The sequence below is a fragment of the Musca autumnalis genome, unplaced genomic scaffold (assembly GCF_047663935.1).
Source record: "Musca autumnalis isolate F117 unplaced genomic scaffold, ASM4766393v1 scaffold_3, whole genome shotgun sequence".
Lineage (NCBI taxonomy): Eukaryota > Metazoa > Arthropoda > Insecta > Diptera > Muscidae > Musca > Musca autumnalis.
The window spans coordinates 164,533,618-164,557,648 of record NW_027411866.1 but is presented as its reverse complement, the minus strand read 5'-3'; the positions used below and the strand labels follow the sequence as shown (position 1 = coordinate 164,557,648).

General features: G+C 34.2%; 1 protein-coding gene across 1 annotated transcript; it reads left to right on the top strand.

Moving 5' to 3' along the window:
* The first annotated feature begins 547 nt into the window (after positions 1-547).
* LOC141398067 (nuclear factor NF-kappa-B p110 subunit-like) lies at positions 548-7,119 on the top strand. The gene is made up of 3 exons (XM_073975222.1): positions 548-1,263; positions 3,690-4,809; positions 6,418-7,119. Exons 1-3 carry the CDS (start codon positions 700-702, stop codon positions 7,056-7,058), a joined length of 2,325 nt encoding a protein of 774 aa, XP_073831323.1. The 5' UTR covers positions 548-699; the 3' UTR covers positions 7,059-7,119.
* Positions 7,120-24,031: the final 16,912 nt, after the last annotated feature.

Below are 24,031 nucleotides of genomic sequence, written 5' to 3'. Positions count from 1 at the left end.
ACAACAACAAATTATAAATAACCAAACCACAAAGGAGTTACCACATTGTAAACGACATCAGGGGACTTTAATATTGATATTTAGTACAATTGTTCATAAAGCAAAAATACGTGACAAACAACTGTCTATGGAAAACTTATTAAAAAAATCTACGAAAATGTTGTCCATTACAAATTTTCCTATAAACAAACTTGTTCGATAACAAACATTTTTTAACAAGCTCACCGATAACAAATTATTTTCTATTTAATATCGTTCAATTTGTAATGTTCTCAATAAAATACATTGTTCTCGATAAATTGTTATCATTAACAAACATTGATATTAATAACAATGTTATAAATTTGAAAAAAAAAAAAATAAAAGAAAATGTTCGACAGAAAATATTTCTAATTACCTCCAAAACAAATCACCCTTTTGCAAACATTTTCGTTACCCACCCTTGGGTATTTCGTTCTTTTCAAATCTGGTAACACTTATCTTATCGTATTTATATTTATGTACATAAGTAATACGAATTCCCAATGCAAACACTTTGAAAAACAACGGGCAGTTCCCCATCGGAACACACAATCAGCATACATCGTTTAATAAACAATTTCAATGTAAAACCGAATGCAGTTGTGTTCTGACGACCGAATGACTCACAACAAAATAAAGCGGATATCGTATACAATTTAAAGTCGCACAATCCCTAAGATGGATCAGTTTTTAAATAATTCTTTACGCATAGAAATTCAACCGAAACAAAATTTTCATTTTCGTTACACAAGTGAATTGAAAAATACCCATGGATGTATAACGGGACAAGCGCCGATAACTTTAACAAATAATAACTGTTCATCCGCCGAAACATATCCAACCATACATCTGAAATTACCAGCCGATGCAAATTACACTGATAATGGAACGAAAAGAGAATTTTTCGTCTTATGTTCGTTACATGCCTACGATGAGAACAAATTTAAGAACAACCAACCTCTGTGCCTTTCACCTCATTTATTATTGCGAAAATGTGAACGTGATGTCAATTATGAATTCATATTTGAAGAAATGAAAGATCTTCCAGATGATGTCTCGACAAGATTTTGGGAATTACAGGATTATGTTATAGTACGCCTTAAAACCGATCAGTACCAACAGTCGTGGCAGAAAAAGCAACGCCAATATAATATGTTAGGATTGCCCTTGCCATTTAATCAACTAAAGGGTGATTTGGATGTTAAGAATTCTGAATGTGTAAAGAAGAGTGGCAGTTTGAATGTAAGTTAAAATCTATGTTGGAATAATGTTTTTTCTTATGAAAGAATTTTTTTACAACTTTATTTTTTTCCAATACAAAAGTCTTTCGATAACAATATTTCAATGGAAAAGATGTTTGGTAAAAACTTTACTGGCATAACAGTAGTCCTATTATATTTTTCCTTAGAAAAGTTTTTCGATCGCAACTTTTCCTATGGAAAACTAGTACGATAACAATTTTATTGGATAATAACTTATTCGATATGTTTGATAACAACTTTTCGTATCGAAAAGTTCTTTCGTATAGAAATGTTGTTCGATAACAACCTTTCATATAAAACAGTTTTTCGATAACAACTTTTCGTATGGAAAAATTGTTCAATAACAGCTTTTCGTATAGAAAAGTTGTTCGATATCAGCTTTTCGTATGGAAAAATTGTTCAATAACAGCTTTTCGTATAGAAAAGGTGTTCGATAACACATTGCCAGTTTTGAATGACAGCTTTGTTGGTGCTTGCTAGTGTGGCCGTTCATTTTTGTCATTCATCATGCAACCACAAAATGTTTTGTGGTTGCTGGACGGTTGGACAGTTATCGATAACTGCAAAATATCGACATTCAAAACTGACAATGTGTACTGTACTTTAAGCGGGGTACACACGATCAGTTTTGCTCAAATAATCGGTTGCTTGTCAGTGTGGCCGCTCACTTTTGTCAGTCATTAGGCAACCACAAAATATTTTGTGGTTACTGGACTGTTTGACAGTAATCGATTATTCCGAAAAATCGACAGTCAAAACTGTTCGATAACAACTTTTCGTATAGAAAAGTTGTTCGATAACAACGTATAGAAAAGTTGTTCGATAACAACATATAGAAAAGATGTTCGATAACAACTTTGCGTATAGAAAACAACTTTTTGTATAGAACAGTTTTTCGATAACAACTTTTCAAAAAGAAAAGTAGTTCGATAACAAATATTCGTATAGAAAATAACAACTTCTCGTATAGAAAAGTTGTTCGATAACAACTTTTGGTATAGAAAAGTTGTTCGATAATAACTTTTCGTATAGAAAAGTTGTTCGATAACAACATTACGTATGGAAAAGTTGTTCGATAACAACTTTTCGTATCGAAAAAGTTTTTCGATAACAACCTTTCGTTGTTCGACATCAACTGTTGGTATCGAAAAGTTCTTCGATAACAACTTTTCGTATAGAAAAGTTGTTCGATAACAACCTTTCGTTGTTCGATAACAACTTTTGGTATAGAAAAGTTTTTCGATAACAACCTTTCGTTGTTCGATAACATCTGTTCGTATAGAAAAGTTGTTCGATAACAACTTTTCGTATGGAAAATTTGTTCAATAACAATTTTTCGTATAGAAAGTTGTTCGATAACAACCTTTCGTTGTTCGATAACAACTATTCGTATGGAAAAGTTGTTCGATAACAACTTTTGGTATAGAAAAGTTTTTCGATAACAACCTTTCGTTGTTCGATATCAACTGTTGGTATCGAAAAGTTCTTCGATAACAACATTATACCTTTTCCTATAGAAAAGTAGTTCGATAACAAAATTTCTTATAGAAAAATAGTTCCATAAAAATTTTTCCTATTGAAAAGTTGTTCGATAACAACATTTCGTATAGAAATGTTATTCGTTAACAACTTTTTGTATAGAAAAGTTGTTCGATAACAACCTTTCATATAAGAAAGTTGTTTGATAACAACTTTGCGTACAGAAAAGTTGTTCCATAACAAATTTTCGTATAGAAAAGATGTTCGATAACAACTTTTCGTATGGAAAAGATGTTCGATAACAACTTTTCGTACATAATAGTTATTCGATAACAACTTTTCGTATAGAAAAGTTGTTCGATAACAACTTTCCGTACATAATAGTTATTCTATAATAATGTTTCGTATAGAAAAGTTGTTCGATAACAATTTTGCGTATGGAAAAGTTGTTTCATAACAACTCTGCATATAAAAAAGTTGTTCGATAACAACCTTTCATATAGAAAAGTTGTTCGATAACAACTGTTCGTATAGAAATGTTGTTCGATAACAACCTTTCGTATAGAAATGTTGTTCGATAACAACCTTTCGTATAGAAAAGTTGTTCGATAACACACACAAACAAAGTTTTTCGATAACAACCTTTCGTTATTCGATAACATCTGTTCGTATAGAAAAGTTGTTTGATAACAACTTTTCGTATAGAAAATTAATTGATAACAAAAACTTTTCCTATACAAAAGTAATTCGATAAGATCGTTTGCTATTAAAAGTAGTTCGATACAATTTTTCTAATCGACAATTAGTTCGATAAAAAAAAATCCTATAGAAAAGTTGTTCGATAATTATTTTTTTGCATAGAAAAGTAGTTCGATAACAACTTTTACTACTATTTATAAATTTCATTCTATATTTTCTACTTTACAGGTCTGTTTGGGATTTACAATATTCGAATGTGTCGGCGTAAAAAATTATCGTCTCTACAAAGAAACCATTTATTCCGATAATATCTACCACAGTGACGATTTAAAAATTCATCGTTTGTGTAATTTTAGCGGCAGTAAAGAAGGTGGTGATTATATTACCCTGCTGATCAAGTTACAAGCGGGATACAACTATGAGGTCCGCATATTTCGAGGGACTGAATGGGAAGTTTATGTCAAACCACATTCGATATTTTGTAATTCAAGCATAACATTCCAATTGCCACCATACACGGGTCCGAATACAGATCTGGATTCCATTGATGTTCTAATGGAAGTTGTTGTCGATCGTAGTAGATTCAAGAGTACAAGTGTCAAATTTGAATATGTGAACAATAAAACTGCAGAAGCAAATGAGACAGTTTGTCGGAAAAGACCACGTCTCCAAGTAGAAGTAAATACGGAAAGTGTAGCTTCGACAAGTGCAACGGAGCAGATATTTTATCAAAATATGCCAATTGTGGAAGATTTAACAGGGGCTGCCGTACCTTCAACTTTCATAAATATTCAACAACAACAAAATGACCAATACCAAATATTGGGAAACAGTGAATTTTATAGTGTGCCACCAAATGATTTGCCAGACGACCTTCTAAATTGTAATATATCGCAAGGCGCCGAAGTTTCACAATCACAAGAACATCAACTACCACATTCAACATCAAATCTTTCAAGTGGTGTACAAAGTATGAATATAACTGATACAAATGATTTGAATCCAGTGCCAGATCAAGATCTCTCATCATTGTTATCGTTAATTTTGGAAGAAAATTATAGTGCAAATTTCGATTCTGGTTATATCTCACGCGATAAAATGCATAGAGAAGTATCGATGTTAAGGACTATGCCCAATATCGACAAAATTCCCAGATTAAACAGCCATATGAATGTCAAGTTACAAAAATCGGATAACGATGATTCCAATATCTCACGTGATGAGATGCGCAAATATTCGAAAAAACTTTTATTAAGTGAACAGGAAATAATTAAAAAACTAATGGAGAGGTGTTTAACAGATCCAAAAACAGCTATCCGAATCCCGCTCAGTTATTTATCGATGAAATGTAAGTACATCTAAAATCACTACAAATATCTATTCAATATGCCTCGAGCATCTATACGCATGAAAAGTTTTTCGATAACAACATTTGCTAGCAAAAAAGTTGTTGTGGGACAAATTTTCTATGTAACCAAAAATTTTTTTCCAGAAAAAGTTGTTAATTTTCAATCGGAAAAGTTATCTTTTCCTGTTGTGATAAAAAAACTGGTTCGATAATACGTTGTTCGATAACAACTTTTCATATACAAAAGTTGTTATATTCTATGGGAAGAGATGTTATCGAACTTTTCTATGCGAAAAGATGTTATCGAAAACCTTTTCTAAGGGAAGATTTGTTGACCAACTTTTCTATGGGAAAAGTTGTCATCGAACAGCTTTTCTATGGCAAAAGTTGATATTGAACAAATTATTTATGGGAAAAGTTGGTATCGAACAACTTTTCTATGTTAAAGTTGTTATCGAACAAATTTTCTATGGCAAAGGTGGGTATGGAACAAATTGTCTATTGGAAAAGTTGTTATCGGACAACTTTTCTATGGGAAAAGTTGTTATCGAACAACTTTTCTATGGGAAAAGTTGTTATCGGACAACTTTTCTATGGGTAAAATATTTATCGGACATCTTTTCTATTGGAAAAGTTGTTATAGGACAAATTTTCTATGGGAAAAGTTGTTAGCGGACAATTTTTCTCTGGGAAAAGTTGTTATCGGACAACTTTTCTATTGGAAAAGTTGAAATCGGACAACTTTTCTATGGGAAAAGTTCTTATCGAAAAACTTTTCTATGGGAAAAGTTCTTATCGAAAAACTTTTCTATGGGAAAAGACAACTTTTCTATGGGAAAAGACAACTTTTGTATGGGAAAAGTTGTTCAAGGACAACTTTTCTATGGGAAAAGTTGTTATCGGACAACTTTTCTATGGGAAAGTTGTTGTCGGACAACTTTTCTTTGAAAAAGGTTGTTATCGGACAACTTTTTTATGGTAAAAGTTGTTAACGGACAACTTTTCTATGGGAAAAGTTGTTATCGGACAACTTTTCTATGAGAAAAGTTGTTATCGGACAAGTGGAAATCAGAAAACTTTTCTATGGGAAAAGTTGTTATCGAAAAACATTTCTATGGGAAAAGTTGTTATCGGAAAAATTTTCTATGGAAAAAGTTGTTATCGGACAACTTTTCTATGAAAAAGGTTGTTATCGGACAACTTTTCTATGGGAAAAGTTGTTATCGGACAACTTTTCTATGGGAAAAGTTATTATCGGACAACTTTTCTATGGGAAAAGTTGTTATCAAACAACCGTGTCTGTAGAAAATCAATTCAGAAGGAACGTTTTACTAGAAAAGCTTTTCGATCACAAAATTTCCTATAAAAAAGTTGTTTGATTACAATTTTTACTATAGAAAATTTGTTCGATACCTACTTTTTCTATAGCAGTATTGTTCGATAACAATTTTTCCTAAAGAAAATCGTTCAATGACAACTTTTCCTACAGACAATTTTCGATAACAAATTTTCCGCTAATAAATTCTGATACAGAAAATGTTTACAACTAATTTAATTCAAAACAATGTTTTCTGCTTTTAATTGAGTTTTTTGTTGTTGTTTTTTCAGTTGGCAATACTATCTTCCACGACGCCATAATGATTGAGTCAACATTACTTGCATTGCGTCAGATTATGAAGACTACACCACACAAACAAATGGTCCTCAAGGCCCGCAATAAATTCCGCCATAATCTTTTGCACTATGCCTGTTTTCATAATATGTCAGGCAGCATAAGACCCTTGGTTGGCATGGGTATTGCTTTGCATGAACAGGATATTAATGGTCGTACACCTTTACATTTGGCCATAGATTATAAACACAGCGATTGTGTTGAGAAGATACAAGAGCTGCTTAAGAATCATTCCTTATACGGCCGTGATGTAGAAACGTCACTGAAGAAAATGTTACAAGTCTACACTCTACAAGGCATTACGGTATTACATTTGGCCGTCTTGGAAAATCTACCCGAACTTTTAGAAGTTATGTTAGACTTTTGTCAACGTCATGACATTGATGTTACGCAATATGAAGTAATGGGCAGTGGCGATTCGCTAGCCCATTTAGTGGTGAAAAGCAATTCGTGTACCATGTTTGAGCTGTTAAAAAAATATATTCCGAATTATTTGAAGCTTGAAAATTATGCTGGAAATACGATTGCCGATATCTGTGATATATCAGATCAAATGAAGAATGTATTGAAAATTTGAATATTGTTATTTTATACAAAGTTTATATAAATAATATTAAAATAAATAATTTTTTACTAAATATTTTTTAATTAATTCTGGGGAATAGAAGAGGAAAACTAATTTCCACAGAATAGATCTGGAAACTTGCTCACACCTAAAGCAGACCTATAGAAATTATTGAACCAATTTTCTATAGAAAACATCAAAAATGTTTTACATTTGTAGGTCTTCTACCTATAGAAAACGAAAGAAAGCCAACCGCTTATAGAAGCAACTTTATTTAGAAAATCTAAATACAAGACCTTTAGAAGGCGTCCCATCTATAGAACTTTCATTAAAATCCCATCTATTTAGACAACTTCTAGACGCTCTTTTATTTAATGAATTCATTTTCCTTAAAAGTTCTTCTACCTATAGAAGACATCAAGTAGACCTTTATAAGATCATGTATACGTACATAACGCGCACCTTAACATGATTTTTTAAAGATTTTTAGGGGGACCCATCCACAGCAATAAACATGGATTTTTTAACGATTTTTAGGAGAACCCATCCACAGCAATAAACATGGATTTTTTAACGATTTTTAGGAGAACCCATGCACAACAATAAACATGGATTTTTTTAAGATTTTTAAGAGGACCCATCCACGCAATAAACGTAGATTTTTTAAAGATTTTTAGAAGGACACATCCACAACAATAAACATGGATTTTTTAAAGATTTTTAGGAGAACGAATCCACAACAATAAACGTGGATTTTTTTAAAGATTTTTAGGAGAACTAATCCACAACAATAAACGTGGATTTTTTAAAGATTTTTAGGAAAACCAATCAACAACAATAAACGTGGATTTTTCCAAGATTTCCACAACAATAAACGTGGATTTTTCCTAAATTTCTAGGAGAACCAATCCACAACAATAAACGTGGATTTTTTAAGGAGAAGAAATCCACAACAATAAACGTGGACTTTTTAAAGATTTTTAGGAGAACCAATCCACAACAATAAACCTGGATTTTTTAAAGATTTTTAGGAGAACAAATCCACAACAATAAACGTGGACTTTTTAAAGATTTTTAGGAGAACCAATCCACAACAATAAACGTGGATTTTTTAAAGATTTTTAGGAGAACCAATCCACAACAATAAACATGGATTTTTTAAAGATTTTTAGGAGAACCAATCCACAACAATAAACATGGATTTTTTAAAGATTTTTAGGAGAACCAATCCACAACAATAAACGTGGATTTTTTAAAGATTTTTAGGAGAACAAATCCACAACAATAAACCTGGATTTTTTAAAGATTTTTAGGAGAACTATTCCACAACAATAAACGTGGATTTTTTAAAGATTTTTAGGAGGACCCATCCACAGCAATAAACGTGGATTTTTTAAAGATTTTTAGGAGGACCCATCCACAGCAACAAACCTGGATTTTTTAAAGATTTTTAGGAGGACCCATCCACAGCAATAAACGTGGATTTTTTAAAGATTTTTAGGAGGACCCATCCACAGCAATAAACGTGGATTTTTTAAAGATTTTTAGGAGGACCCATCCACAGCAATAAACGTGGATTTTTTAAAGATTTTTAGGAGAACCAATCAATCCACAACAATAAACGTGGATTTTTTAAAGATTTTTAGGAGGACCCATCCACAGCAATAAACGTGGATTTTTTAAAGATTTTTAGGAGGACCCATCCACAGCAATAAACGTGGATTTTTTAAAGATTTTTAGGAGGACCCATCCACAGCAATAAACGTGGATTTTTTAAAGTTTTTAGGAGAACCCATCCACAGCAATAAACGTGGATTTTTTAAAGTTTTTAGTAGAAGCCATCCACAACAATAAGCGTGGATTTTTTAAAGTTTTTAGGAGAACCCATCCACAAGAATAAACGTGCATTTTTTAAAAGATTTTTAGGAGAATCCATCCACAACAATAAACGTGGAATTTAAAGATTTTTAGGAGAACCCATATACAAAAGTAAACGTGGATTTTTTAAAGATTTTTAGGAGAACCCATATACAAAAGTGAACGTGGATTTTTTAAAGATTTTTAGGAGAACCCATATACAAAAGTAAACGTGGATTATTTAAAGATTTTTAGGAGAACCCATATACAAAGTAAACGTGGATTTTTTAAAGATTTTTAGGAGAACCCATATACAAAAGTAAACGTGGATTTTTTAAAGATTTTTAGGAGAACCCATATACAAAAGTAAACGTGGATTTCTTAAAGATTTTTAGGAGAACCCATCCACAATAATAAACGTGGATTTTTTAAAGATTTTTAGGAGAACCCATCCATAACAATAAACGTGGATTTTTTAAAGATTTTTAGGAGAACCCATCCACAACAATAAACGTGGATTTTCTAAAGATTTTTAGGATAACCCATCCACAGCAATAAACGTGGATTTTTTTAAGATTTTTAGGAGAACCCATCCACAGCAACAAACGTGGATTTTCTAAAGATTTTTAGGATAACCCATCCACAGCAATAAACGTGGATTTTTTAAAGATTTTTAGGAGAACCCATCCACAGCAATAAACGTGGATTTTTTTAAGATTTTTAGGAGAACCCATCCACAGCAATAAACGTGGATTTTTTTAAGATTTTTAGGAGAACCCAGCCACAGCAATAAACGTGGATTTTTTTAAGATTTTTAGGAGAACCCATCCACAGCAATAAACGTGGATTTTTTTAAGATTTTTAGGAGAACCCATCCACAGCAATAAACGTGGATTTTTTTAAGATTTTTAGGAGAACCCATCCACAGCAATAAACGTGGATTTTTTTAAGATTTTTAGGAGAACCCATCCACAGCAATAAACGTGGATTTTTTTAAGATTTTTAGGAGAACCCAGCCACAGCAATAAACGTGGATTTTTTAAAGATTTTTAGGAGAACCCATCCACAGCAATAAACGTGGATTTTTTTAAGATTTTTAGGAGAACCCATCCACAGCAATAAACGTGGATTTTTTTAAGATTTTTAGGAGAACCCATCCACAGCAACAAACGTGGATTTTCTAAAGATTTTTAGGATAACCCATCCACAGCAATAAACGTGGATTTTTTAAAGATTTTTAGGAGAACCCATCCACAGCAATAAACGTGGATTTTTTTAAGATTTTTAGGAGAACCCATCCACAGCAATAAACGTGGATTTTTTTAAGATTTTTAGGAGAACCCAGCCACAGCAATAAACGTGGATTTTTTTAAGATTTTTAGGAGAACCCAGCCACAGCAATAAACGTGGATTTTTTAAAGATTTTTAGGAGAACCCATATACAAAAGTAAACGTGGATTTTTTAAAGATTTTTAGGAGAACCCATCCACAACAATAAACGTGGATTTTTTAAAGATTTTTAGGAGAACCCATCCACAGCAATAAACGTGGATTTTTTTAAGATTTTTAGGAGAACCCATCCACAGCAATAAACGTGGATTTTTTTAAGATTTTTAGGAGAACCCAGCCACAGCAATAAACGTGGATTTTTTAAAGATTTTTAGGAGAACCCAGCCACAGCAATAAACGTGGATTTTTTAAAGATTTTTAGGAGAACCCATCCACAGCAATAAACGTGAATTTTTTAAAGATTTTTAGGAGAACCCATCCACAGCAATAAACGTGGATTTTTTTAAGATTTTTAGGAGAACCCATCCACAACAATAAACGTGGAATTTAAAGATTTTTAGGAGAACCCATATACAAAAGTAAACGTGGATTTTTTAAAGATTTTTAGGAGAACCCATATACAAAAGTAAACGTGGATTTTTTAAAGATTTTTAGGAGAACCCATATACAAAAGTAAACGTGGATTATTTAAAGATTTTTAGGAGAACCCATATACAAAGTAAACGTGGATTTTTTAAAGATTTTTAGGAGAACCCATATACAAAAGTAAACGTGGATTTTTTAAAGATTTTTAGGAGAACCCATATACAAAAGTAAACGTGGATTTCTTAAAGATTTTTAGGAGAACCCATCCACAATAATAAACGTGGATTTTTTAAAGATTTTTAGGAGAACCCATCCATAACAATAAACGTGGATTTTTTAAAGATTTTTAGGAGAACCCATCCACAACAATAAACGTGGATTTTCTAAAGATTTTTAGGATAACCCATCCACAGCAATAAACGTGGATTTTTTTAAGATTTTTAGGAGAACCCATCCACAGCAACAAACGTGGATTTTCTAAAGATTTTTAGGATAACCCATCCACAGCAATAAACGTGGATTTTTTAAAGATTTTTAGGAGAACCCATCCACAGCAACAAACGTGGATTCTTAAAGATTTTTAGGAGAACCCATCCACAACAATAAACGTGGATTTTTTAAAGATTTTTAGGAGAACCCATATACAAAAGTAAACGTGGATTTTTTAAAGATTTTTAGGAGAACCCATCCACAACAATAAACGTGGATTTTTTAAAGATTTTTAGGAGAACCCATCCACAGCAATAAACGTGGATTTTTTTAAGATTTTTAGGAGAACCCATCCACAGCAATAAACGTGGATTTTTTTAAGATTTTTAGGAGAACCCAGCCACAGCAATAAACGTGGATTTTTTAAAGATTTTTAGGAGAACCCAGCCACAGCAATAAACGTGGATTTTTTAAAGATTTTTAGGAGAACCCATCCACAGCAATAAACGTGGATTTTTTAAAGATTTTTAGGAGAACCCATCCACAGCAATAAACGTGGATTTTTTTAAGATTTTTAGGAGAACCCATCCACAACAATAAACGTGGATTTTTTAAAGATTTTTAGGAGAACCCATATACAAAAGTAAACGTGGATTTTTTTAAAGATTTTTAGGAGAACCCATATACAAAAGTAAACGTGGATTTTTTAAAGATTTTTAGGAGAACCCATATACAAAAGTAAACGTGGATTTTTTAAAGATTTTTAGGAGAACCCATATACAAAAGTAAACGTGGATTTTTTAAAGATTTTTAGGAGAACCCATATACAAAAGTAAACGTGGATTTTTTAAAGATTTTTAGGAGAACCCATATACAAAAGTAAACGTGGATTTTTTAAAGATTTTTAGGAGAACCCATATACAAAAGTAAACGTGGATTTCTTAAAGATTTTTAGGAGAACCCATATACAAAAGTAAACGTGGATTTCTTAAAGATTTTTAGGAGAACCCATCCACAATAATAAACGTGGATTTTTTAAAGATTTTTAGGAGAACCCATCCACAACAATAAACGTGGATTTTTTAAAGATTTTTAGGAGAACCCATCCACAACAATAAACGTGGATTTTCTAAAGATTTTTAGGATAACCCATCCACAGCAATAAACGTGGATTTTTTTAAGATTTTTAGGAGAACCCATCCACAGCAACAAACGTGGATTTTTAAAGATTTTTAGGAGAACCCATCCACAACAATAAACGTGGATTTTTTAAAGATTTTTAGGAGAACCCATATACAAAAGTAAACGTGGATTTTTTAAAGATTTTTAGGAGAACCCATATACAAAAGTAAACGTGGATTTTTTAAAGATTTTTAGGAGAACCCATATACAAAAGTAAACGTGGATTTTTTAAAGATTTTTAGGAGAACCCATATACAAAAGTAAACGTGGATTTTTTAAAGATTTTTAGGAGAACCCATATACAAAAGTAAACGTGGATTTTTTAAAGATTTTTAGGAGAACCCATATACAAAAGTAAACGTGGATTTTTTAAAAATTTTTAGGAGAACCCAGCCACAGCAATAAACGTGGATTTTTTAAAGATTTTTAGGAGAACCCATCCACAGCAATAAACGTGGATTTTTTAAAGATTTTTAGGAGAACCCATCCATAGCAATAAACTTGGATTTTTTAAAGATTTTTAGGAAACAACCACAACAATAAACATGGATTTTTTAAAGTTTTTAGGAGAACACATATACAACAATAAACGTGGATTTTATAGGAGAACCCATCCAAAACGTGGATTATTTAAAGATTTTTAGGAGAACCCATATACAAAAGTAAACGTGGATTTTTTAAAGATTTTTAGGAGAAACCATCCACAGCAATAAAGGTGGATTTTTAAAGATTTTTAGGAGAACCCATCCACAACAATAAACGTGGATTTTTTAAAGATTTTTAGGAGAACCCATCCACAACAATAAACGTGGATTTTTTAAAGATTTTTAGGAGAACCCATCCACAACAATAAACGTGGATTTTTTAAAGATTTTTAGGAGAAACCATCCACAACAATAAACGTGGATTTTTTAAAGATTTTTAGGAAACAACCACAACAATAAACATGGATTTTTTAAAGTTTTTAGGAGAACACATATACAACAATAAACATGGATTTTTTAAAGTTTTTAGGAGAACACATATACAACAATAAACGTGGATTTTATAGGAGAACCCATCCAAAACGTGGATTATTTAAAGATTTTTAGGAGAACCCATATACAAAAGTAAACGTGGATTTTTTAAAGATTTTTAAAAGAACCCATATACAAAAGTAAACGTGGATTTTTTAAAGATTTTTAGGAGAACCCATATACAAAAGTAAACGTGGATTTTTTAAAGATTTTTAAAAGAACCCATATACAAAAGTAAACGTGGATTTTTTAAAGATTTTTAGGAGAACCCATATACAAAAGTAAACTTGGATTTTTTAAAGATTTTTAGGAGAACCCATCCACAGCAATAAACGTGGATTTTTTAAAGATTTTTAGGAGAACCCAGCCACAGCAATAAACGTGGATTTTTTAAAGATTTTTAGGAGAACCCAGCCACAGCAATAAACGTGGATTTTTTAAAGATTTTCAGGAGAACCCATCCACAGCAATAAACGTGGATTTTTTTAAGATTTTTAGGAGAACCCATCCACAGCAATAAACGTGGATTTTTTTAAGATTTTTAGGAGAACCCAGCCACAGCAATAAACGTGGATTTTTTAAAGATTTTTAGGAGAACCCATCCACAGCAATAAACGTGGATTTTTTTAAGATTTTTAGGAGAACCCATCCACAACAATAGGAGAACCCACCCACAACAATTAACGTGAATTTTTTAAAGTTTTTAGGAGGACCCATCTAAAACAATAAACGTGGGTTTTTTAAAGATTTTTTAGGAGAACACATATACAAAAGTAAACGTGGATTTTTTAAAGATTTTTAGGAGAACCCAGCCACAGCAATAAACGTGGATTTTTTAATGATTTATAGGAGAACCCATCCACAACAATTAACGTGGATGTTTATAGATTTTTAGAAGAACCCATCCACAACAATAAACTCGGATTTTTTAAAGATTCTTAGGGGAACCCATACAACAACAAATGGATTTTCTTATAGATTTTTAGGAGAACGCACCCACAGCAATAAACGCGGATTTTTTTAAGATTCTTAGGAGAACCCATCCACAACAATAAACGCGGATTTTTTAAAGATTCTTAGGATAACCCATCCACGACAATAAACGCGGATTTTTTAAAGATTCTTAGTGGAACCCATACAACAACAAATGGATTTTCTTATAGATTTTTAGGAGAATCCATCCACAACAATAAACGTGGATTTTTTAAAGATTTTTCCACTACAAATGGTCATCAGACCTTTAGAAAGTTTTTCTTATTATCGAAATAAGCCCTTTAAAAGATATTCTGTCTAGATGATCAGCTATTCCTGAAAGACCCTTAGAATGTCATCTGTCTTTGGAAGATCTTTAGACGACCGGTTTTCTTAGTGGCAGCCCCTAGTAACCACATAACATGTGTTGTACACTGTTTATTCTTTTAATGTTCTAAAACATTTAGTTTAAAAACAATTTTTTAATTAAAATAAATGAGAATTCACGAAATGTGGCGCATAGAGAGATGAAAAAACCCCATTGAGAGTCGTCAACAATTCTTTCTTCTAAATTTTTAGAGAATGAGTTATGGGGATAATTTTCTCAAAAGACACAAATTTAAATTACATTTTATAGAAAGCTTTTGTATAACCCTAAACGTATGCTACAATAACAACAAAATATAGCACATTAAGTTAAAAATGTTGGATTATTGTTGACAGCTGAAAATATGCGCATACATATTTTTCGGAATTTAGATCAAATTAGATTTTTTTTATTTTGTGCATTTGAAGTTCTCTTGGAGGATCGCTTTTGAAATTTTTACTGATGCACGGTGGTCCAGAAATCGACTATAACAGATATTGTGTTCATAGGTAGGATTTTTGTCTTTAAGAACAGTTTCAATAAATTACCTAAGCGTTTACACGAAGCGATCAATTTTATTTTTCCTCAGGTACTAAATTTAAAGTGACTAGAACTTTATATAATTTTGTGGACTAGAACTTGGACTTATTTATAGAAATTTTGACAACATGCATCAAAGATTCCAGATATTTCTTATACGAAGATAAGATAGAACAACAAAAAGGTATGCCAATAGTATCACCATTATCTCCCATTATTGCAGATATTGTAATGGAAGAATTACTAGACACAACAATGCAAAATTTAAATATAAAACCGAGACTATTGACAAAATATGTAGATGACATATTTTGAATTGTAAAGGAAAACGAAGTTGACAGCACATTGGCAGCATTAAATGGGTTTAATAGACAATTAAAATTCTCAATGGAGGGTGAATCTAATAATAAACTCCCATATCTGGATAGTATTATTTACAGGAAAGATAACACAATTTTGGCCTCGGGAAGAATTATCAATTTTTACTCCAAACATCCGAGACAAATTAAAATCAATGCGGCAAAAAACTTCATACAGAGGGTACTCAATATTAGTGACAAAACTTTTCACACACAAAACGAAAAGAAAATACGAAAACTGTTGAGAATGAATGACTTTCCAAACAGAACAATCTCTGAGTTAATCAAAAAGGTTAAAACCCCAAAACCAGACGTCCCAGATCGGGAACCCAAAATCTACAAGAGGTCTACATACATTCCAGAGTTCTCAGAAAGAGTTTTCAATTCTAATTTGTATAACAAAGATCAATTCCAATTGGCATTTAAGAGCAGTAATACCAATAATACCTTCTTCAGCCGAACAAAGGCGAAAATCTCAACTGACCACAAATCAAATGTTGTATATGAAATAGGTTGCAATGGAGATAGTTCCAGCACATGTCAAAAAGTATACGTTGGCACCACGATGTCAAAACTCAAAACCAGACTTAGTGCCCATAAATCGGACCAAAAGGCCAAGAACAAACCTATGGAACAAAAAACAGCATTTGCTGCACACTGCGCTCTTACAGGTCATACTCCAAACTTTAAAGATGTAAAGATTTTAACACAAGAAAATAACTATAAACGTCGGTATATGCTTGAGGTGTTCACATAATTAATGTCCCTACAGAAAGTAGGATGAATTTTAAAACTGACACAGAACACTGTGCGCACTGTGCGCAATTCAAAAATATCAAAAGAGAAAATAGTTTAGTTGGAAATCACCTGTGATGGAGAACAGACAGTGTAAATTGCAATCCACTTAACAATTAAAAAGTAATTAAAAGTTGTTATTTTTGTTTATATTCATGTAACATTGCTCTTTTGTTTTACTTAAAGATAAAATAAATCCCTGATGATGATCGTCGGAGACGATCGAAATATCGGTAAATAAATCCAGATATAAAACAAAAATCAATATTTGTTTTATTCAAAAGGACCTAGAGCCGAACTAAAACTAAAGAAAAACATATATGAGTTGTTTATAAGAGTTGCATGAATTTTATAAGGAGTGTTTTTTTAATTTTGAAACAAATTTGAACTGGAACTAGTGTTTGCCTCGGTAGATGGCCTATTCCTGCTGCGATGGATGGTGGTGGTTTTCGAGAACGACATCTCTATGTCCTCGAACAGTTTGGCCGTCAACCATGACGGTATCAGATGCCTTCGGTAGGTCAAGAGCCTCCATGACAATTCGGTTGCATAAGCTATTCTGGGTGAGTGTTCGACTGATATGTATGATACTGATGTTAGGTAACTGGGAATCTCCTTCACTTCGCAGTTCCAAAGGCCCACATTCTTTCTTTAAACAAACTGCGTATACTTAATATCACACGTTACATTTTATGATGTTACTCATACGTTTTGGAACTAGTACTAGGAACTAGATTACCCAACTCTAAGATACTCTATTCCAGGTTCAGCGCCATAAGCATTACTAGTGAGATTTCGTGTAGGTCCAGCGCTTTGGATGATTTCGCGCTTTTGATGAAATATGCAACATCGCACATCGTAAATCGCGATTGTACCTCCTCGGCTCTTATGTGGCCTAATCTCTCATATCCATCTCGGGGTGCTTCTTCTTTTCCGAATTCGAGAGTGATTTAACCGTTGCCCCTAAGATGCTTTCGCCACTTTTTCCGCTTATGCTCGCCTAATAGCCCGTTGTCTTCAAGAGTAAGTTTCATAACTCTCCTCTCAGATAACCAAGGATCTGAGCGCTGATTGGTAAATTTTCTGAACCTTTCCCAATCGGGTTTTCGATCGTTTAGAAAACTACCATGACCAACTGTTATGAATCGAGTAATCTGTTAACGGAAACGATGATAGGAAGATAGTCTGACTCAAGCGAAATGACGGGTTGCTAGATGGATGAACATTGAAGTCCCCAAGCACCACACGGTTATTGGCCTACAAAGGGGAACTAACATGGGGCATATAACGCAGGACACATGAAGCAATTCAGCCTTGGCAGTCATATACGCTACTGTTAGCTCGAGTGAGATCGGTCTGTACGGGTGTATAAGAAAGGCAAGTTTTCCTCCACATTCTGACCGATCCTTTTGCAACCATAGCAACGATGCACAGTGTCACGAACGTGGCCAAAATTGGTCCACATCAAGTAGTTCGGAATACAAATTTATTGATGAGAATTTATAGTAAACATTTCAATTTGAAGAAATGTGAATTATGGTATTGAATTTTCAAGTAGTTTTGTCTTAAAATTAATAAATTGTATTATTCTCCAAAATTTTAATATTTAAAGTTATTTATCGTTCTAGAATAAATTTTTAAAGTTGATTTGGATGTAATAAACATGGATTTAATTTTGTTTGGAAGTAAATAGTGATCATATGGTGTATACAGGTACCCACGTCTGTGGTACTTAGCATATCGATTTTGTGAACCAAATTTTAAAATTAGTGGAGTGGGAAAGGCGTCACAACAACACCTAAAGGTGACGCACTGTATTATAGCTGCCATAACACAAATCATGAGTTTGGTTGCGGATTTGTAGTTGGTCGGAGGTTAAAACATCTGGTATCCATCTTCACCCCAGTGAATGAAAGACTCGCTGCAATTCGATTAAAAGCAACATCTTCAACATCAGCTTTAATTGCGCTCATGCTCCCACTGAAGACAAGGACGAACAGACCAAAGATATATTTTACGAGCGCTTAGAAGAAACATATGACCGTTGCCCTGTCCATGACATTAAAATTATTCTAGGCGATTTTAATGCCAAAATTGGAAAGGAGAATATCTTTGGCCCAACAGTCGGGAAATTCAGTCTCCACAGTGAAACATCTGACAATAGTATGAGGCTGATAGACTTTGCAGCTGCAAGAAACATGGTAGTTAGCAGTAACAGATTTAACCATCTCGATATTCATAAGGGCACATGGCTGTCGCCAGATCAAAGAACAAGAAATCAAATTAATCACGTTGTGATAGATGGAAGACATGCATCCAGCGTGTTGGATGTGCGATCGTTCCGAGGTGCAAACATAGACTCGGACCACTACCTTGTTGCAGCAAAGGTACGTACCAGATTAAACGTAACAAAGTGCGAACATACACAAAACGGAAGTTGGACATCAGTAAGCTGCAATCACAGCAGATAGCCACAACATATTCCACTCAACTGGCCCAACTGCTTAATCAATGCACTCCTCGTTCCGATAACGTATCAGGACAATGGCAAAACATTGCCCACTCCATGCAAACAACCGCAAAATCAGTACTTGGATACCAGAGACCTCCACCAAGGAATCCATGGTATGACCAGGAGTGTAGTGCTGCTACCGAAGAGAAAAATTTGGCATATAAGGCTACTCTACAATCAGTAGCCACGCGTAGCGCACGAGAGAGGTATCGGGAAAAAAGAAAGAGGAGAAACGTCTTTTCCGCAGGAAAAAGAGAGAGATGGAAAAGCGGGAGTGTGAAAAAATCGAGATGTACAGGAGACAGAATGAAGTCCGAAAATTCTACCAAAGAGTGAAACATCAAACTGATGGTTTTGGAACTGGCACATCCTCCTGTAGTGACCAGCAAGGTAATCTGGTAACTGATACAGATAGTGTGCTAAGGATGTGGAAAGAGCATTTTGCCAAACGGTTGGTATCCAATAATACCGAAGTCGCCGAAGATACCACAGATCTAATCCCAGAAGATGGTGTTGAATATATACCAACCGGCCACGATGAGGTAAAGACAGCAATAAACCGGCTGAAGAATAATAAGGAAGCAGGAGCTGATGGCCTACCAGCCGAGCTGTTTAAAACCGGAGGCGACACGCTGATAAGAAGGCGTACGCGACGATTGAAACCTGAGCATCCTGTGTCCCGTCCATAAGAAAGGAGATAACACTTTATGCTCCAACAATAGGGGCATAAGTCTTCTCCCTATCGCCTACAAGATAGTGTCAGGGATATTGTGCGAACGACTAAAGCCCATGGTCATCGAAATAATTGGACCATACCAATATGGCTTTAGACCTGGCAAGTCCACCATTGACCACGTATTTACCCTGCGGCAAATCCTGGAGAAGACTCAAGAGATTCCACTACCACTTTTTTGTCGATTATAAAGCAGCCTTCGACAACCCCCTACGGTCAAAGGTATTCCAAGCCATGTCTGAATTTGGTATCCCCGTAAAGCTCATTTGGCTTTGTAAAATGACTTTTAACTGACACTCGATCATCAGTTAAAATAGGAAAGAACCTCTCCGAACAGCTTTGTACCAAAAGAGGTTTCCCACAAGGAGACAACCCACACTGGTCCCAACCTGCGACAAAAATCGAAAAATCGATATCAGCAAATCTCTGCGACAATTCCGCAAATAGCAAATTACAAGCAATTCGAACCGAAAATGTAGTTAAAAACCTCAAAATAACTGAAATACGGAGGTACCGTATTATGAGGGCTATACCGAAACCTGGACCTAAGACCACAATTTTTGGCACAGAAGGTTTCTGATCATTGAGAACCCCAAATGGCAAATAACAACCAATTCGGTCCGAAAATGTTGATAAAATCTTCAAAATACCAGAAATCGGGAGGTATCGTAATATGAGAGCTATACCGAAACCTGACCCCACAATTGTTTGTGCAGAAGATTTCTGACCATTGGGAACCCCAAATACCAAAGTACAGCCAATTAGGGCCGAAAATGTAGATAAAAGCTTCAAAATACCTGAAATCGGGTGATACCGCTACATGGGGGCTATAGGAAAAACTGGACCCATATTGATGATTTTTTGGGTAAAGTATTTTTGACTTATTTTTAGCATATACTGAAAAAATCAGATTGATCCGACGATTATAAATATTTTTGTCGCACCTTCCCATACAGGTGGGACCACTGTGCAGCCTTTCGTGTGATCTCTTAAACATCATGCTGGAAAAGGTAACACGAGAGACAAACACCATAGCACAATCGACACCAATAGCCACATGTTACTTGCTTATGCTGATGATATAGGCGTCATGGGACAAACAGTGAAAGAAGTAACTGATACCTTTATGAAGGTCAAAGGAAAATCTGCTAAAGTGGGTCTGGCAAAGCATCAATCCATAGAGACCGGAACAACTGTTAAAGTTGGTTCTTATAATTTTGAGGTAGTAAAAGACTTCGTGTACCTCGGCACCGCCGTAAGCACAACAAACGACATCAGTTGTGAAATAAAAACAAGAATTCTATTGGCTAACGGATGCTACTTTGGCTTAAATAAGCAGTTTAAAAACAAAGCCACATCTCGTCAAACAAAAATAACACTTTACAAAACACTGATACTACCCGTGCTGATATACGGTTCCGAAGCCTGGGTACTTGCGCAAGCAGATAAGGCAGTGCTTTGCGTGTTTGAAAGAAACATTCTTCGAAAGATCTACGGACCAATCTGCGTTGACGGTGAATATCGACGCAGTATGAACCACGAGCTGTATCTGCTATACAACGACATCAATATAGTTAAATGTATCGAGATGCAGCGATTGCGTTGGCTGGGCCATATCATAAGAATGAGTGATGATGAATCCGCTAAAAAGGCGTATCAATTCGGGTCACATGGCGGTGAACGCAGAATTGGCAGGCCAAAGAATAGATGGCACAAACAAGTGGATGAAGAGATGACAAGGAGTAGTATATTCAGAAAGCGAAGCACTAAACAGAGAGAATCTTAGTTCGAAAACGAATAAACCGATCATCGTATATTTTTGTGGGCGTAATAATCTTGCTATAAAACGAGAGACTTTTAAAAATATTAATTTAAAAAAAAATGTGAATGGCGAAAGTCAAAATTCGATTTTTTACAAAAAATTGACCGTTCTTGTCCATTAATCGGTCAAAAAATGATTTTAAAAGAAAATTCTTATATATAAAGACAAGAGTTTGTGTATTCAATAAGCTCATAAAAATATGAAGACTGAACACCAAATTTAAGAAGACTTAATACCAATTTTCAGCCATTTCGGTGTGATAATCAGGCTAAAACCTCCAAAATACGGAAAATCGGGAGGTACCGTCCTATTGGGACTATATGAAGGCGTGAACCTATGCAGACAATTTTCAAGGTGAACGTTTTATGCCCCCAACGAAGACTTAATACCAATTTTCAGCCATTTCGGTGTGATAATCAGGCTAAAACCTCCAAAATACGGAAAATCGGGAGGTACCGTCCTATTGGGGCTATATGGAGGCGTGGACCTATGCAGACAAATTTCAAGGTGAACGTTTTATGCCCCCAACGAAGACAAAATAACAAATTTCAGCAATTTCGGTGTGATAATCAGGCTAAAACCTCCAAAATACTGAAAATCGGGAGGTACCGTCCTATTGGGGCTTTATGAAGGCGTGGACCTACACCCAAAATTCTCAGTTGGAATGTTTCATACCTCTGCTGAAGACTAACCACCAATTTCAGTAATTTGGTCATTTGGTCATTATGACTAAAACTTTCAAAATACTGAAATTAGGGAGGTACAGTTTTATGGGGGCTATATCAAAATGTGGACCGACCATCTTAGTATTTTGTCCTGGAGATTATAAGTCAATAATAGGTACGTGTACCACAAATGATGCACCTACAACAACTCCTACTATTTTTGGCCACAGTTAATATCAACTCGCGACATAGTGCGATGCAAGCTGTAGGTGACGGTGAGGTTTGTTTCATGGTAAAAATTGAATGGTGCGTGGGTTGCACGATAACATTCTAGCCAACAATGAAAACGCGAATGTTTTTCATCAATAATAGTTTTATTGTTTTCTGATGTCATTGGGTGCCAAGTCAGGACTGTACGACGGATGACCTATAAATTTTACGTTTTATCCGGTCAAAAAGGCGCTGCACGGTGGTCGAAAGCACTGATCTAGTGGCGCGAAATTCATAACTTGCAAACGAATTGAGATACGTCACTAAAATTTTGCACAAACTCAGCTTGTACCTGTGGGTAATAATGGGCCAAATATGAACAATATCGGCTAATGTTTTGGTATAGCCCCCATATAACGGTACCTTCCGATTTTCGGTATTTTGAGGATTAAAGCCACAATTTCGTAGCAAATTAGCTGTAATTTGGTACTTAGGGTTCCTAGTAGTCACAAAATATTTCCACCAAAAATTATGAACATAGGTCCACGTTTTGATATAGCCCCCATGTAACCGTACCTCCCAATTTAAGGTATTTTGAATATCATGACCACATTTTTAATTCAACTTGGCTGTAATTTTGCATTCCGTGTTCTCACTGCGTATAAAATCGTCTTGCAAAACATTTCAATACGGATTTATGTTTCGATGTAGCCCCTTTTATGGTACCCCCGATTCGTTGAATTTTTACTTGTTATCCCATATTTAATAATATATTTAGCTATAATATGGTATTATAGTGTCTCCGGGAGTAGAACTCCTCCTTGCAAACATTTCTCAAGATAGGTCCATATTTTGATTTAGCTCCCATACAAATGCACAGCTAAATTTGTATGAACTTCATGCAAAATCCCTTATTTTAAAAGTGCAGTCATCAACAGATTTGCAAATATTTGCAGCCCGAATGTGGTTATTCAGTATCCAGAGAGTCCAATTTCATTCCCCAAAAAATAATCGGACCTAAGTTCGGCTAAGCTTATGAGATGTACTCTATGGAACAAGCGCGTACAACCCATAAAAACACTAAAAAATTGAATTTTTTGAAAATTTATTGCTATATAACTAAGTACCTCCAGACAACAAACTAATTTTTATAATTTAAATCACACCCTCTGTTATTAATTATAAATATATCTTGTCCATTTTCATGACGAATTTATTTAACATTTAAACAAATATGAAGTTAATTTTTTGCAACAATTTTTTTAAATCTGATGCAACAAAAACTCTTGTATTTGATAGCGAATAACTGAGTGAATATTTACAACAACAAAAATTAAAAAAAAAACAAAATCTTTGTCTGCAAAGTGTCTGTAATCGATACAATGGAAAATATTTCGCAATGTTATAGTTCAATTTTTTGACTTTCGCGCCGCTAGATCAGTGGTTTCGACCAGTGTGCGCTGGTTTGAGTCGATGTGCGGGGGCTCACATTGTCATGATGCACAATGATTCATCTTCTCTTGTTCGTTTTTCGTATTTCTCAGGAGACTTTAGGCAAAGAAATTGTAGTGTACCTCTCAGAATTAACCGTCCTACGGTGCTCAAGCCATATAGTCGGCACATGGCCAGTTTAGCCATAGAAACAGGCAAC

What these genes read in the sequence shown, in the direction of transcription:
- LOC141398067 (XM_073975222.1), top strand. Translation starts at nt 700, where the DNA reads ATGGATCAGTTTTTAAATAATTCTTTACGCATAGAAATTCAACCGAAA. An exon ending in AGAAGAGTGGCAGTTTGAAT is followed by an intron (nt 1,264 to 3,689) that starts GTAAGTTAAAAT and finishes TCTACTTTACAG; the next exon opens with GTCTGTTTGGGATTTACAAT. An exon ending in CAGTTATTTATCGATGAAAT is followed by an intron (nt 4,810 to 6,417) that starts GTAAGTACATCT and finishes TTGTTTTTTCAG; the next exon opens with TTGGCAATACTATCTTCCAC.